This window comes from Cynocephalus volans, chromosome 11, assembly GCF_027409185.1.
Source record: "Cynocephalus volans isolate mCynVol1 chromosome 11, mCynVol1.pri, whole genome shotgun sequence".
NCBI lineage: Eukaryota > Metazoa > Chordata > Mammalia > Dermoptera > Cynocephalidae > Cynocephalus > Cynocephalus volans.
In genome coordinates, this window is record NC_084470.1 from 94,638,531 (window position 1) to 94,653,210 (window position 14,680).

The window sequence follows — 14,680 nt, forward strand, 5'->3', positions numbered from 1 at the left end:
TGGTATTCTCTGGAACTGAATTTAGCCAGGAAAGGACAAATAGTAAAAGCCTATTATGTATATTTTATATATCTATATATCATTTTTATATTTATATATTTTATTATATATTGTATGTTCTCACAGGACCCTTCCTTCCATTAGAATCAGAATTCACCTTGGCCTCTGCACATCACATTCACCAGTGTGTACAAACAGGCAGCTCTGACCTCATATATTAAACATTTAGGGATTGGGGACTGATTTCTTTGTTGTTTTGCTTTTTTCCATAAGTTGTTCCCAGCACACCTCTACACTTAGGATCTGTCCTCTCTAACCCAATGAAAGTGCTGACATCTGTTGAGAGTTGCTAGAAATTATAAACACCTCTGAAATCTTCAGTTAGCTCCTAAGTTATGATATGTCCTTTATCTTATGTCTCATGTCAGTGTCCTCAAATTAAAGTCAGTCCAATGTCTTCAAGGGAGTTGTGCCTACAGTCATGACATGGAATGGGTAAACTTGTCAGCTGACCTCTCTGAGTCTGGCCAACAGGAAAACTTCTGGACTTTTCAGAAAAAGTAAGAATCCAAGAGTTTCAAAGGATTTATTTGATTTCTCCACATGATCACAGCTATGGTTTTACATCAATAGTCTGTTACTACTCACAAACAGAATGCAGGTCAAAACACTCCTTTCCTCCCCAAAGTTACATGGTGGGTGCTGGGCTTCTCATGAGTGAGGTGTCTCTTGAAGTGACTGACCAGTCTGCGTTTGAGACCTGATTCTAATAACTGAAAACAAATTGGGGGCGAATGGTAGTTCCCAAGAGGAGACGCAGACTATATGCGACCTCAGTGTGACTGTGGACCAGAGTTACACGAAAGTGCACGTTGTGTACAAGCAGAAAGAGTCCTCCTCCTCCTGCATATCCCGTGCTCACCACCCCCACTTCACTGTCATTAGTTGTGCGATGTCGCTTCGATGATGGTTATTTAAACTACTCACAGAATCACTCATTTTTCAGGCAGGAAGGGTGATGATATTTTACAAGGAAAACGGTAAGATGCATGCTTACCTGCGGGGACGCAGCTTCCTATGGAACGCTGAGTCGACACCTAGAGTCATGTTTAAATATCTGCTGTCTTTTCAGCTCAGTTTAAGAGAAACAAGAGGCTTCTGCTGCAAGCAGTTCGTGATGAAAATGTCACTACACTGGATGACTGAAGACATTTTTAAGCAAGATGTACACATCATATTCGGATAAACTTTATTTTTACATTGTTGTACAATTCATTCAACTTAAAAAATAATACAAATACATGATTTGATTGTTGCCCCAGAAAAGATTTTTGTGATTTTGCCAGATGCTTTCCCTAAGGGTCTCTTGCTACTGTCAGCAATTCTATATAAAACAGAGATAGTTTGTGCAACTTGAGATGTCCCCAGTGTGTCCTGACAATGAGAAAGGATGACACAGACTTCCTGGGGCTCTCAGCCTCTTTCTGCCTCCCCTCCTGGGGCCGTGATGACAGGTCCTTAAAGCTATGGCTCTATGACAGGTGGGGATGTACAGGGTACAGCCCCATGAAAGCAACATGGGAACACCACTCAATAGAAGCTTCTGCTTCCCAAGCAAGATTTGGGCAGCGTGACTCCAGCCTCCTGAACCCAACAATGTATCTTCTGGAAACATCTCCCCTAAGTGTGTAAATAAAACACATGGAAGCATGAAACTTCATTGGGCTGAACCCAGAATACTGCATAAAGTTGGAAATGCAGGGAGAAGCCGAGTATGTTCCAGAAGCCCCATGCACTAGGTCCAGTACTGCTGTCCCTGACACAGCTCCAGGACAGCCAAGGACAGTGTCAGAGGCTGAGTCTGAGTGGCCCATGGAGCTCACAGGACGGCAATGGAGAGAGCCCCTCCATGGGATTTACTGTTCCTTCTTTTGTTTTGTTGCTCATTAGCGAGGCCCCCTCAGAAAGAGCAATTCTCTACCAAACAGCCCATATCTTTTCTGGAACAACCTAAAGTTTACAGTTAGACTCTACCCTTGATACAGAAGAAAGTGAAGAAAAGCCGACATATTCAATGTTGCCACTTTACTTCAACTATTTGTCAACAGTAACACTGATAGGTTTTGCAAATACACAATACATTGAGTATAGCCTCACACAACTGACGTCGATGACATGCAGCACAATTCGACTTTTCTGGGTCAGAACATCCTTTAAATTGCAAGACAGACAGTGCCTCGGGAGCCTGACTTTTAAGGAAAACCAAAGAATTTAGGAGTAAATGAATCCAGGTAGCCTCCCACCAGCCCGCCTGCACCAAATCAGACACACCCATGCTTTTAATTTCTCTTTCTGAGCAGATGCCAAAGAGCTGCTGCACCAATGGGAAGACCAAGGTGGGCAGGTGAGGGTCACACTCAGTTTTTAAAAGGCTAAACTCTAGATCGCTGTATTTGCTGTGGAGGTTGACAAAGTGCTCGGTTTGCAGATTTGCTGGTATGGTAATCTCAATGACATGACAAAGGGGGATGTGAGTAGGGAAACACGTAGAACCCCAGCCAGCCAGGGTGACGCGTGCCAGAGTGGGAGCCACTCTCTTCCTGCCATCCAGCCCGACTCACCACGCTGTCCACGGAGTGCAGAGCCCCACGGCCCGCAGTCACCCTTAGCTTCACCCTTTCTGAAAAGGCTCTCCGCCTGGGCAGGTGCCATGGGGCAGTCCTCCAGTCCCACGGCTTAGGAGCAAAGCACTGGTGGCTGCAGTGGCTCGAAAGGCTGAAACTACAAAGTATGGCCTGTGGGTGACGCAGGCACAGACCTGATGCGGGCAGCGTCTGGCCGCAGGGTAGCGCACGGTGTCACCACAACACAGAAGCAACGAGAGCACAGCTGAGAGTCATGTTAGATGCAGGGGCTTCGCCTGGCGGGGGCCAGGCGCTGGTCGGCCGGGGTCACACGGCCACGGTGATGACACGGGATTCTGCTAGCACACGGCTACATGGAATTACAACGGTCACTGCTACCACTCAGAAAACCAAACGAGAAACACACACACCGCCCTAGGCTGCTAAATGCTAAGGTCCACCTGCAGATTGGGAGCAGCCTGGGTGGAGACATTCTCCGGGGCCCCTGCCAGCCGCGGTGGGAGGTGGGGTGAGGAGGCTATGGTGCCCGGGGAACGAGGATGGGAGCTGGCCGTTTTCATGTCAGAGATGGACGCCTCTGCCGTGTGTGGGTGCCGCGCAGAGGACTCTGAGTGTGCGTTAAACCATAGGCAATAAAAGAAGTATGGACCATGGAGATTCACAGTTATCGCAGCCATATAAAGTGTCTAAGAATCTGTGTAACCAATATCCTAAGACAACCAGTTCTTAACTAGTCATCCTGAGTTGCTACTGTAGAGTTTACTGCATTTTATCTATTTGCTTACCTGAAATAACAGAGTTATAATACTGATTACTTATGATAGTATTCTGTTAATAAAATAAGGATTTATACAAAGCAATATTGGGTTTTTTAAAGTTAGATGCTATGTTACTTGGCACAGTTAGTAATGATTGTGTAAGGATTTTAGCCAGTCCTAGAGGGACTTCTCTTCTTTGTATGAAAATATGGAAGTATCTGAATTTGTTCCTAGCATTAAAGTTTTTGGTCTACTCTCTCACACACTCATCTAAGGTACTGTCTTACTATCAGGTAAGTGGAGTTCCTTTAAGATCTATATTGCTAAATTTGTGGACTGAAACATTTGCCTTTCACACACAAATACTACCTATACAGTATATATATATATATATTTATATATTTATATATTTATATTATATAAAGTTTACTTACGTATTTTCATTAACCATATCAGGTCTACTTAATTTTTTGCCCATTATCAATAAAAGAGCAATAATGCAGCAAGTTTGGGTTTTTTTGTTTTGTCTGTTTTTCTCTATCTCATTTCTTCTTTTCCTAGGTTGGGTTTTCATATGCATGTAAAATCAGGGAGCAGAGAGCTGAGGGCTGGAGGGGTGGGAGGCGGTCCAACAGTGCTGCTTGGCGGTGGCACTGTGTCAAGGCTGATGGTGGCTGAGGCCCACCCCTCGGTCTGAGGTGGGTGGAGCTCAGGGTGCCCACGCTCAGTGAAATCAGGATCTCTGTTCCATGAAACATGAGGCCTATGGGCTCATGAGGCTCCATCCAGGCTGTGAGGGGCAGAGGGGAGAGATGGAAACCAAAGTGCCCTGGGTTTGGTCTGAGGCTGGCTGCCCCTTGGGCGTGCCCCTGTGTGGTGTGCAGTTGTCTCAGGGGGTCTGGGACCCCCACCCCGGCTGTCTACACAATTGTGCTGATACCGCTCGGTTTGGCCTTGCTGCTCGTGGGAGGCGGTGGGGCGGGGGGCTGCCCATGGTGGTGCACTGCGTGGCCAGCATGGGCAGGGTGGCTGGCATGGGTTGCGGGCAGCGGTGGGTGGCTGTGAATGTGGGTCCCATAGGGTGGATGCCCCCCATGGGGACCATGGTGGTACTGATGAGCATGCTGGATATGTTGGGGGGGGTGGTAGTGGTGGTGGTGGTGATAGGGGGGTGGGTTCTGCTGCATGTGGCAGTATTGGGTGTGATGCCCATGCACCTCCGTGGGCCCCGGGTGATGGCCAGCTGAAGAGTGCTGCGGGTGGGGCAGGACTGGCGGGTGAGGGGGTGGCGGGGGTGGGGCCGAGGGAGGGTGGGCCTGGGGAGGGGGCTTTCCTTTCTTACTCCCAAATAAGGAGCCCAGGAGGGAGGATGAATTAGGCATAGTCTGGTGTGGGCGAGATGGACACTCTCGTGTTGATGTAGCTCTCCGGCGCATGTGAGGACTGCTAATGATGGACCCCTAAAAAGGAAATTCATAGAAATCAAAATTAAAAGATCTTAAAGCACTTATGTCAGAATGATTGTTTTTTTTTTTAATGTAAAAATTCTCCCACTGACTGTTCAGCTTTAGTTCAACTCGCTGGCCATGGAGGGGGGTGGGTTGAGGCTGGACCCAGGCCCCCTCCTCTCACATTACTGTGAAGGATGGCTGAGGACAACTGGACCTTGACATGTGTGGGGTGAGGGCAGGGCTGACCTCCTTTCTGGTCAGCAGCCGCAGCACAAGTTACTAATGCTCTCATTCTGCCAAACACTTTGCATTGGGAAGTCTGCCTCAGGTTTCAGATCCAAGCAACAGGGGCAGGGGTGCCAGTGAGCTGTGTATGGCGAGTGGAACAGAATGGAACTGGTGTGCGTGGAAAAGGAATCTGGTTCCTGTTTAGGTCACACCCTAAACTTTCCTAGGATCTCTCCATTAGGCCAAGGGCATTTGCTCTGCCTGTGTGGGCCCTAAGGTTTCTGGGGAGGGGGTGACAGAGACAGATGAGACTCAGAAATCTCTGTGGGGGTGTGGGCTGCCTAGGCATTTCACTGCAGCTACCTACTGCAAAACAAATAAGGAAAATGAAGGAAACAGAAAAAGATCTGCAAGCTGAGGTTAAGATGTATACAGTAATAGAGAACGATGGTTGGAAGATGAATGAAATCTCATGAAATCCACACTGAATTTTTCTTTCTCTCAACACGCTCCTCCTCCCACGAGCTAGCTAAGCAATTCCATGGTGTCCTGACGGCAGACACACAGCAATCGAAACTCCAGGAAGGAGGCGATGGGGATGGCAGAGCATGGAAGTTGAGAGTTGGGCAAACACATCGGCAGTGAGAACCGAGGGAAGTGGGTGCACAGTGGCACTGCCTGCTGCCAGGACAGTGGTGGCTAGGTGGGGGCCCCATGGGTGCTGGGAAGCTGAGGACAGTTAACCATGCTCAGGGACCACAAGGGACAGGGGTTAGGTGGAAACTAAAACACAAATCCAGAGCCACCCCCCACCATTCAGTCCGAAACAAGCGGTGAGGCACGGACACGTGTAGGGTGGAGGAGAAGCTGGCATGCATGGGTTCCGAGGCAGGCAGGGGCGGGGAGGGTGTGTCTGCGTCTCTGTGCACTTGGGAGGACGAGCAAAAAAAAAAAAGACGACAGATATAAACCAAGGACTGGGGAGGCAGCACACGACACAACAACAGCCAGCCAGGTGAGGTGCTTCCTACTTACTTCCACATTGCTCTCTAGCGATCCCGCACTGCTGCGACGCCCTCGCTTCCCTGCCCAGAACATGCAATACCAGAGGTTAGACACGGACGCCAGGCCCGGGCCGCCTGCCTGGCACTGCCACTGCCGCTGCTACCACGGGGCACACCTGCCTGCGGGCCCAGGTGTGAGGCTCAGAGGACCCAGTGGAGAAGCCGGCAGCAGTGAGTTTTTTAAAAATGGACTTTAAAAAAAAAAAAAAAGTCTTTTTTTAAACCAGCACCAACTTTATAGCCCTTCTCCTGCCCCAGCAGTCTGTGGGGCAGGGCCCTGGGGCTGAGGCACAGGTACGGGGGGCTCGGCGCCCCAAACTCCAGTCTGCCTCCTGCTGCGAGGTGGGCCACCTCAGCCCTCTGCTGACTGGGGAGGGGCGAGGGAAGCTTCAGCAGCAGCCACCAACACACAGCACGTGACTGAGCTCAGTGGCCCTGCCTGCAGCAGAGGTCACAAATACATGTGTATGTATCCTCCCCCCCACCCTTTTTCTGGCAGGGCAGGGATTGATAGGTAAAAGGAAACTATATCCCATGTCCCTTTTTCCACCCAGGTGCCTCTGGGGGCTGTTTTGGTTTGTGCAGTGTCCTGGCTGGGGCAGGACATGGGGTCAGGCTGATGGGAGGACTCTCTCCCAGCCCAGGGCCTGAGACTGGCTTCCCCTCTGCTGGCACCACCCCCAGGATACCATGAAGCACTCCCTGCACTCGGCAGTCTCTGCTGGCGTCTTCCTGTCCCCAGTGCAGGGCACAGAGTGGGCACTTGATACGCCTGAGCTGTGTCAGAGGAAGGTTGAGTCTTCCTCTTGGCTCTGCATGCCCAGGGCCACCCGGCCTCCACATCCCTTTGGAGGACTCCATGGATTCTTGGAGTACGTTGAGCCTGGTGAAGGATGGGTGCCCAGCCTCAGGGTTCTGGGCTCCGGGCTGTGGCCAGAGAGGCAGAGATGGCCTTCCCCACTAGACCTTCTGTAAGCATCCATCTGTGCAGCACTGGCCATGAGCCAAGCGTCACGCTGGACATATCAATCTCACAGGTGTCACTCTATGTCAGAGCAGGAGGGCAAGACTGTAACTGGGGACGCAGAGGACCCATTCCCACAGGGAGTGGGGCACAAACCCAGACTTGCCCATCTGCCTCTAAGGCCGAGCGTCATGGCCACACTGCCTCCTGAGCTGGACCCGAGGCCAGCCTAGGTCTGGCACCCAGGGAGGAGGAGGAAGAGGCTGTGGTGCACCTCAGAGGTGTTCACCTTCCCCAGTTGCTGGGTGAGTGTGGGTGCTTCAGGCCACCCCATGGGCATCTGAGTGAGCTGGGCCATGCCTGGGGTAGACTTGGGGTGTCCAGTGTCTTTGCCTTGCCCGCTGACCACCAAACCCGAGCTTCAGATGGGAGCCTGCATCAGCAGCAGGCACTGCTTGGCTCTGGCTTGTGTCAAATGGCCATCGGAGCCCATCCTGAGGACAGGGCTGCACTGCAGATTAGGAGCAAGAGTGTTTTCCACCAGTTGTTGAGGACCTGGGAGAACCAAGTGGGACCTGGCCCTTATTCCCAGGTGAAGAAAGAGGAGGGCCATGTCTCATCTGTTGGCTGGTGCAAAACACAGTGGTTCAGGTACATGCAGTAGAGCTGGAGTCCAGCCTCCCAGATGGAGGCTCCTTTGCCTCTTCACGCCTGCGTCTGCATCTGCAAAATGGACACGGCCTCCGTCCCCTGCCCCCCATGGGTGGCCACGGGCATCACACCCTCAGGACACTGGGGCGCCGTGTGGAAGTGCTGAGACTCAGATCTTTGATGTCTTTAGGGTTTTAAAATCAGCTCTCTGGCACCTCTAAGGCCTGGGGGACTCCCCCGACCAAATAAAGACCAATGGCAGAGGAAAGATGGCTTGCCCTGCTGGCAGAGGAAAGATGGCTTGCCCTGCTAGTGTCCTGCAACCCCTGCCTGGTAAGCCTGCTTCTCCTGATGGGACTTTGGCCAGGCCTGGAGAGCTGGGTTTGGGGCTTCATACGGTGTCCCAACCTGGAGTTGAACGAGGCCACGCTCCTCCTCCTGCCCAGCAAGGGCCAAGACTTATGAGACCTTTGACCTGGCAGTCTTGGAGTGATGTTGAATTTCCTACAATCTGTGTTCTCAAGATCCGCATGGGATGTGGGGTTACCCCGGGGGCGCTCTCTGCATCAAGTCCCAGAGTCCCATACTTACACGCACCCCCACAAACACACCTGCGCAGGGCAGCCCATGTCAGAGGCCTGAACACACACCTACACACGCAGTCTGCAGCACCTGCTCAAGTGTATTTGCAGCCGGGACGAGGCAGGCCCTGCACGTGCCGAACACACCCACCTGTCCCACCCCATCCCCTCATCCTTCTCTTTTCAGACACACCCTGCCCTTGGTCCTGCACTAGGCTTGGGTGAGCCCCACCATGTCGGACGCCCCTTCTAGAGCCAGATCAGGCACTGCCAGCCCCTGCACGGGCCTGGAAGGATCTGGAACCATTTGACTGCAAGGGCTCCCAGCAAGGCCCTTCACAGCCTTTGCTGCTTCCTCAGCATCAGGTCAGGCTGGAGCAAGTGTCTCCTCCCCCCAAGGGTCCTCACCCTGTGGCCTCAGACATGCTGGGGGCTGGGCAGGGGACCTTGCTCAGTAACAAAGACCACAACAGTAGTGACAGCAATGCATACTTGGCCAGCTCTGAGCCAGGTGGGGCTCTGTACACTCGACCCGCATCGCCACTTTCTCATAGCAGCTGGAGAAACTGAGGCTCAGAGATGTTACATGGCCAGGCTCTGACAGCTCGAGTGTGGCAGGCAGAGTGGGGAGATGAAATCGTATGCTGCGCCATGTGCTCTGCTGGACTTCATGGATAGGGAGCAATGTGGCTGGAGTGACAGGAAGCAAAGCCCTCTCCAGGCCCCAGGCCACTTCACATGTGGCAGTAGGCACTGCTCTGTTCACCTGCCACCTGTGCCTTCTCCATCATCAACTCTCTCAGACCGGCTGCCCTGGTGTAGGACACAAGCAGGCCAGAGGTGACTGCAGCAGGCAGGTCTTGCGACCTCAGCAGATGTCTTCACCGTGAAGACTCAGTGTCAGGCAGCTCAGCTGGGAGGGGCAGAAGGGCCACTGGGGGCCTCTGGTCAGTGTCCACTATGACTTGACTGGCCTGGGGGCAGGCACTAAGGCCTGTTCATCCCTGTTTCCTTAGTCCTGGCCAGGCCCTTGGTCTTGGGACAGCAGGGCTCTTGTGCCATTGGCGTGAGCACAGTGAGGAGTCCTGGCCCCAGGAAGACTGTGGCCAAGTGTCACGGGGTGAGGCCTTGCAGCTCACAGTGTGTCTTCAGCTTTCCTCTACCTCTCGGAATGTCAGAGGCTCCTGGAGGCGTTTGCAGATGGGCTCCCTCCTGGCCCATCACACCGTGGCCACCTCACTGATCCCTAGGGGTATGCTGGATGAGGCCACATCTGTGGTGTGTCATCTCCTGGACCGACGTGTGGCTGCAGATCAGGGCAGTGGCTCACAGGGTCCCTGCTCCAGGAGTGATGACATGCCGAGCACACAGGGAGGGGCTGCTCAGAGGCTTGGTTCTTCCCTGCGAGCTCGTCCTGCACTCCTGCCTTCGGCTGGGCGCTGGGAAGGCTGTGGTGAGTGCGGTGGGAGCTTGTGGCCCACCCTTGTCCCATACAGGAAGTCCTCCCCCAGCTGCCAAGCCCGGCACCTTCCCAGGAAGCTTGCCAACACTCGCCTGCCTCCCTCCGCAGATCACAGCCAGACTCTCTCTGGTCTGGGATCCGGCAGCTGCCAGATCCAAACACCCACCTCACCTCATCCCCCAATCTTCCTGGGCGCAGGGGTCTCTCTGGGGTCTGTTTTTAAATTTTTTTCATTGTAGGCTGAGACAGGACTCAACCCCTAGAAACCCCAAATAGCAATGGCAACAGTGACAATAAACAGAAAGCAGCCAACCCTTGGAGCTCCACCCCTCACATGGATGTGGGCCTGGGAAGGCCTGTTGGTCCCCAAGCTCTGGCAGAGAGTGGACAGCTGAGGTCCTGACCACCAGGATCAAGAGTGCTGTGGATGGCCATGAGGTCCGCAGTTCTGACAGAGCCACTGCCACCTGAGACGGGCTGAACGGGGTCCCAGGTCCTCCAGGGGCTTCAGCAGGGGAGGGAGGGGGCAGGCCTGCCACACTGCACAAACTCAAACAGGCCCTGGGCCCACGGCCTGCAGGGCCAACAGCCTGCGAGGCCCACAGCAGTCCAGGGATGCTTAGCTGGGTTTAAAAAGCCACTGGGAAAACCAGTGGTTCTCAACCAGGGTGACTTTGCTCCCCAGGGGACACCTAGGGGTGCCAGAAATTTTCTGGAGACATTAAGGATAGTTATGACTGGAGGAGGCATTACTGGCATCTAGTGGCACAGGCCAGAAATGCTGCCAAACCTCCTGCAGTGCCCAGAACAGTCCCTGTGGCAAGGAACTGTTTGGCCCAAATGTCAACAGTGCCGAGGTTGAGAAGCCCTGGGTTAAGCCCTCGTGCTGGCAATGGATTTCTGATTTCCACTATGGAAAAAAAAAGTAATGACAAAACAAAAGCACAGAAAAAAATCCAACTCAAAAAAAGAAGGAAAGAGTAAACGTTTTCTGAGGAATGAACCAGCAGAGGTGAGCAGTGCTGTGGCGGGCAGGTCTGGGACAGTGTGGAACAGGCCATCCTGGGGCGGGGCGAGCAGGCACCTAGGAGGGGAGGGCTGGCCTCAGCCTTCCAGGGTCCTCCCCAGCGAACAAAGGTAAGGTCAGGCTCCTGGGAGCTGTAGTGCTGGCACAGCCAGGCACCTCCTCCTGGTACAGGCTGACTGGCTGAACACGTGCGTTGGGGTTGAGGGGCTGCTGGGTATGCCCCCTCATCCTATGGCTATTCTGACCTGGCCAGCAGGCAAAGTGGACTGCGGCAGCACCCATGGGTGGCCGCCGGGCCTGTTCTGCACCTCTGTCCCTCCTCTCCCTGCCCCAGCCAGGAGGGAGAGGCTACTGGCTGAAGCTCCCTGAAGCTCCATGTGCCCCCACCCTGCAGAAATCAGGGAGGCCTGAGGGCACTGCTTGCTTGAGGGTTAAGTGGCTGGCAGCAAATTAAACACACACAGAAACAAAGAAACAAGAACAGCCATCACAGTTTCCATTGGGGCTTTCCCCTGACACCCTGGAGCCAGACATGGCTGCTGCGGCCACTGCTTTTGGGTCTCCCAGGAAAGGAGGCTCCTGAAGGGAAAGCAAGGCCAGGGACAGCAGGAAAGGGGGTCTCCAGACAGTTTAGAGAGCTTCACTCAATTTCATTCATCAGCATAAAACATAGGGACATGGCAGCACAGAGAACACAGGACACACCACCTGGCTCGCTCCGTGTTAGAGTGATTTTCAGAAAATAAACGAATAAACAAAACCCCCAGGAGAAGAAAGGGAAAATGGGGGTAACTTCCCTGACTCTTTTGCATAGGATGCCTTTCTTCTTGACAGCAATCTGGTCCTGTTTTCCTTTGACTTTTGGGGACACCCTTTCTGTGTTGTCAGATGCTGCTTTGGTTTGGGGAAGGTTACGGGACACCCCACAATGCTCCGTCCAAGCCCTGCCACCACTGGCCTCTGCACAGGCCCTTTCTGCACACAATGCATGCCCCAGCTGTGATGCCCTGGCCACAGTCCTGCATGTACTGGGCTAGGAGGGTGGCCCTAGGCTGAGCTCTTACCCGCTTCCGAGAGGTCCCGCAGGGAGCTGCTGAGGGCGCTGCGCTTGAGGCCCTCGCCGCTGGCATAGCTGTCGTCCAGGCAGGCCCGGCTCAGCGTCCCATTGCCTGACTCCTTTTTGAGGCTGGAGCACTGGGACATGCTGGGCCGCACAACACCCTTCTGCTTCTCAAGCTCCGCTGAAACAGAGAGGGTGAGGGGCTCAGTGAGAGGAGCACAGCCTAGAGCATGCAAGCCTGGGTGGGAGGCACGGAGGCTTACGGCCCTGTTTGGGGTTGGCACTGTCCTGAGCTTCCATCTGCCTGGAGTGAGGAAGGGTAATTTCTGGGAAGGGGGTGGGTGACAAGCACCCTGAACAAAAGGAAGCAGAAAGGAAACCCTAGGTGGGAGGCTGGAGAGGCCAGAGCACCTGTGACCTGCAGGAAACACAGTCACTTTCCAGGCTTGGGGGAGGAACAGGGAGGAAAAGACCTGCCTGGTCTGGAGATGAGCAAGGGTTACTCAGCCAGGCCCTTCTGCAGAGGGGGTGGGGAAGGGTAAGACCTGGAGCTGACGTGGCCTCGCCAGTGACCTCGTCTTTCAGATGGACCCGAGGCGGAAGATGACTAATAATCATGCTGCAGTGCAGAGCTCAGCTCCAGGGTTCTGGAAGCTCTTGTGCATGGGGCGACCAGGGAATCGGGAGGCTCCACAGGGCACGCACTGTGCTCCCACAGGCAGGAGGCCTCCAGGAGAGCAGACCTCACCCCTCCCTGACTCTCTCTGTGCCTCCTTCCGCGGCCTGGGCATGTAGGCTGCTCTGCTGCCTGGCGATGGGGAAGGCCGGGGAAGACCTGGGGGCATCTCATCTGTGCGCTCAGGAGGGAGTTGCGAGCCTGGCACTCACACTCGATCCGGTGCTTCTCCATCTCCTGCACTTCCGCGATGGACTCCCGCAGGTCATCGGTGAACTTCTTCCGGTCCTGAGGATTGGGGGCGTTGAAGTTTATCAACACTTTGATGTCTGCTCCGGGGATGGCAGATGTGAGCCGGATGCCATTGGGGTAGTCTGTGAAGGGGAAGAGCCCTGTGGGTCTCAGTGTGTTCTCTGCTACCTCCTCTCTGGTCACGAAGACAGCTCTAAGGCTGAGGCGTGCAGGGGCAGCAGAAAAGTGCAGAGGGCAGCCTCTCAGTGGCGGCTGACGGGAGGGACCACAGAACAGTCACACCTCCCCAGCTGGGGTCCGTGTCCCTAAATACCTAAGTTGGGGGAAGATGTGGCCAATTGGAGGGGAAGGCACCAGGGCCTTCGTTCTCCCCACCCTGAAGGTCACAGAGACCAGGCGCTTTACCGCAAGGTCCTTGGTGCTAAGACCTGGAAGATGACAGAGGGGTGTCCTGAGCTGGATGGGGGGATCTTATCTGGATAATTCTGGGCAACAGACTGAGCATTGTTCTCTCCTGAATGTCCCCCTTCTCTCTCGGGGTGCTCTGTGGACACTCCACACCCAACACTCCCTGTGCCCAGACCTGCCTGGCACCCTTCTACACTCTCAGGTCTCTGGCGCTTCAGTCTCTTGGCAGCGCTGCTCTCCATGTTGGGAATGGCCGAGCTGAGCATGAGTCACTGGATGTTTGAAGGTTCTTGGCCCGAACACCAGTCCTACCTTTGCACAGACCAGGTGGGCCAGGTGGGACTGTGAGCACCTGCAGCACACTGGCGTGTGTGTGTGCACACGTGCAGCCAGTTCCCGCCATGTCGGAACCTAGGCCTGGTGACGCCAAACCTTCTGATTTTTCAAGAGAAGCCCAAAATACCTAAATTTTGATGTAAAGATTTAAATACAAGGGTACTTCAACAAGTTCATGGAGAAATAGAATTACAAGATAATATGAATCTTTCCATGAACTTTCTGAAGTACTCTGGTACTGGCTAAACAACTTTGTTAAAAAATAGGCACACCACATAAAATATAACTGAGCTGCGACTGCCCCCATGGGCTGCGAGTTTGAGACCCCACTGTGAAGGCACTTCCTATAGATACTATAGGGTTGGCTGTCACCAGCATCCAGTGTCCAGGATCTAGGGCCAAGCCCTGGGAATTTAAACACATTCCAGGAGCAGCCTCTGCCCCGAGGATTCAGTCTGGGCCTGGCCGGCGGCTGGGAGCTTCATTGCCACGACCTCACCAAGTTGTTGCCCCAACCCTGGGAGTCAGGGTTATCACCACCATTACAGAGAGTGGGGGCTGCTGGTCAGGACAGTGCAGGGATGGCACTGACCTCCCCTGGTACGTGTGTGGGACCCCTAGGCAAGGCATGACTTCCAGCCTGGATGGGGTTGGACATCCCAGGCATCCTGGGCTCCTTGTGGGCATGTGATGAGGGGGTCTGTGAGGGTGGGGGTACTCCCTGCTGGGCTGCCCCTTGGTCTCACTGAGGAAACAGAAGGGGATAGCAAGCCCCAAATCCAGGCCCTCAGGCTCGTGTTTCTGGGTGGCCCAGCTGCAGGTCTCTGACACGTTTTCAACCTGCAGACGGAAGGCCAATAGACAGACGGTGACAACCTGTCCCAAGAGGATGAGGGACCCCCAATGCTTGAGGCATGGACACTCCCCATCAACATCTTCCCTGCAGACCACTCCAGAATGTGCAGTGCAGCAGGCCCCTCCCTCCCTCACCCCCATCCCAGGAGGACCGGCTCAGCCTGCCACTTAGGGACCCGACAGGGAAGGGACAAGGAAAGGCAAAGAGAAGGTGGATCGTGAGAAGGAGTAAGATCAAAAGACAAGGTCAACGGAGGTGTGG

General features: G+C 54.0%; 1 protein-coding gene across 4 annotated transcripts in view; it reads right to left on the reverse strand.

The window, feature by feature from the left end:
* Positions 1–1,237: 1,237 nt before the first annotated feature.
* The window catches only part of IQSEC1 (IQ motif and Sec7 domain ArfGEF 1), a 71,830-nt gene continuing 58,387 nt past the window's right edge, over positions 1,238–14,680 (reverse strand). For 2 of the 4 annotated variants that reach the window (XM_063113703.1, XM_063113704.1), the window contains 4 exons: positions 12,780–12,941; positions 11,896–12,072; positions 6,118–6,167; positions 1,238–4,863 (listed from right to left, as the gene is read on the reverse strand). In XM_063113703.1, the coding sequence (XP_062969773.1) occupies positions 4,324–4,863; positions 6,118–6,167; positions 11,896–12,072; positions 12,780–12,941 (929 nt within the window). In that variant the 3' untranslated portion in view covers positions 1,238–4,323. The remainder of the gene's footprint in view (positions 4,864–6,117; positions 6,168–11,895; positions 12,073–12,779; positions 12,942–14,680) is intronic. The other 2 variants (XM_063113705.1, XM_063113706.1) reach the window with 2 other exon arrangements.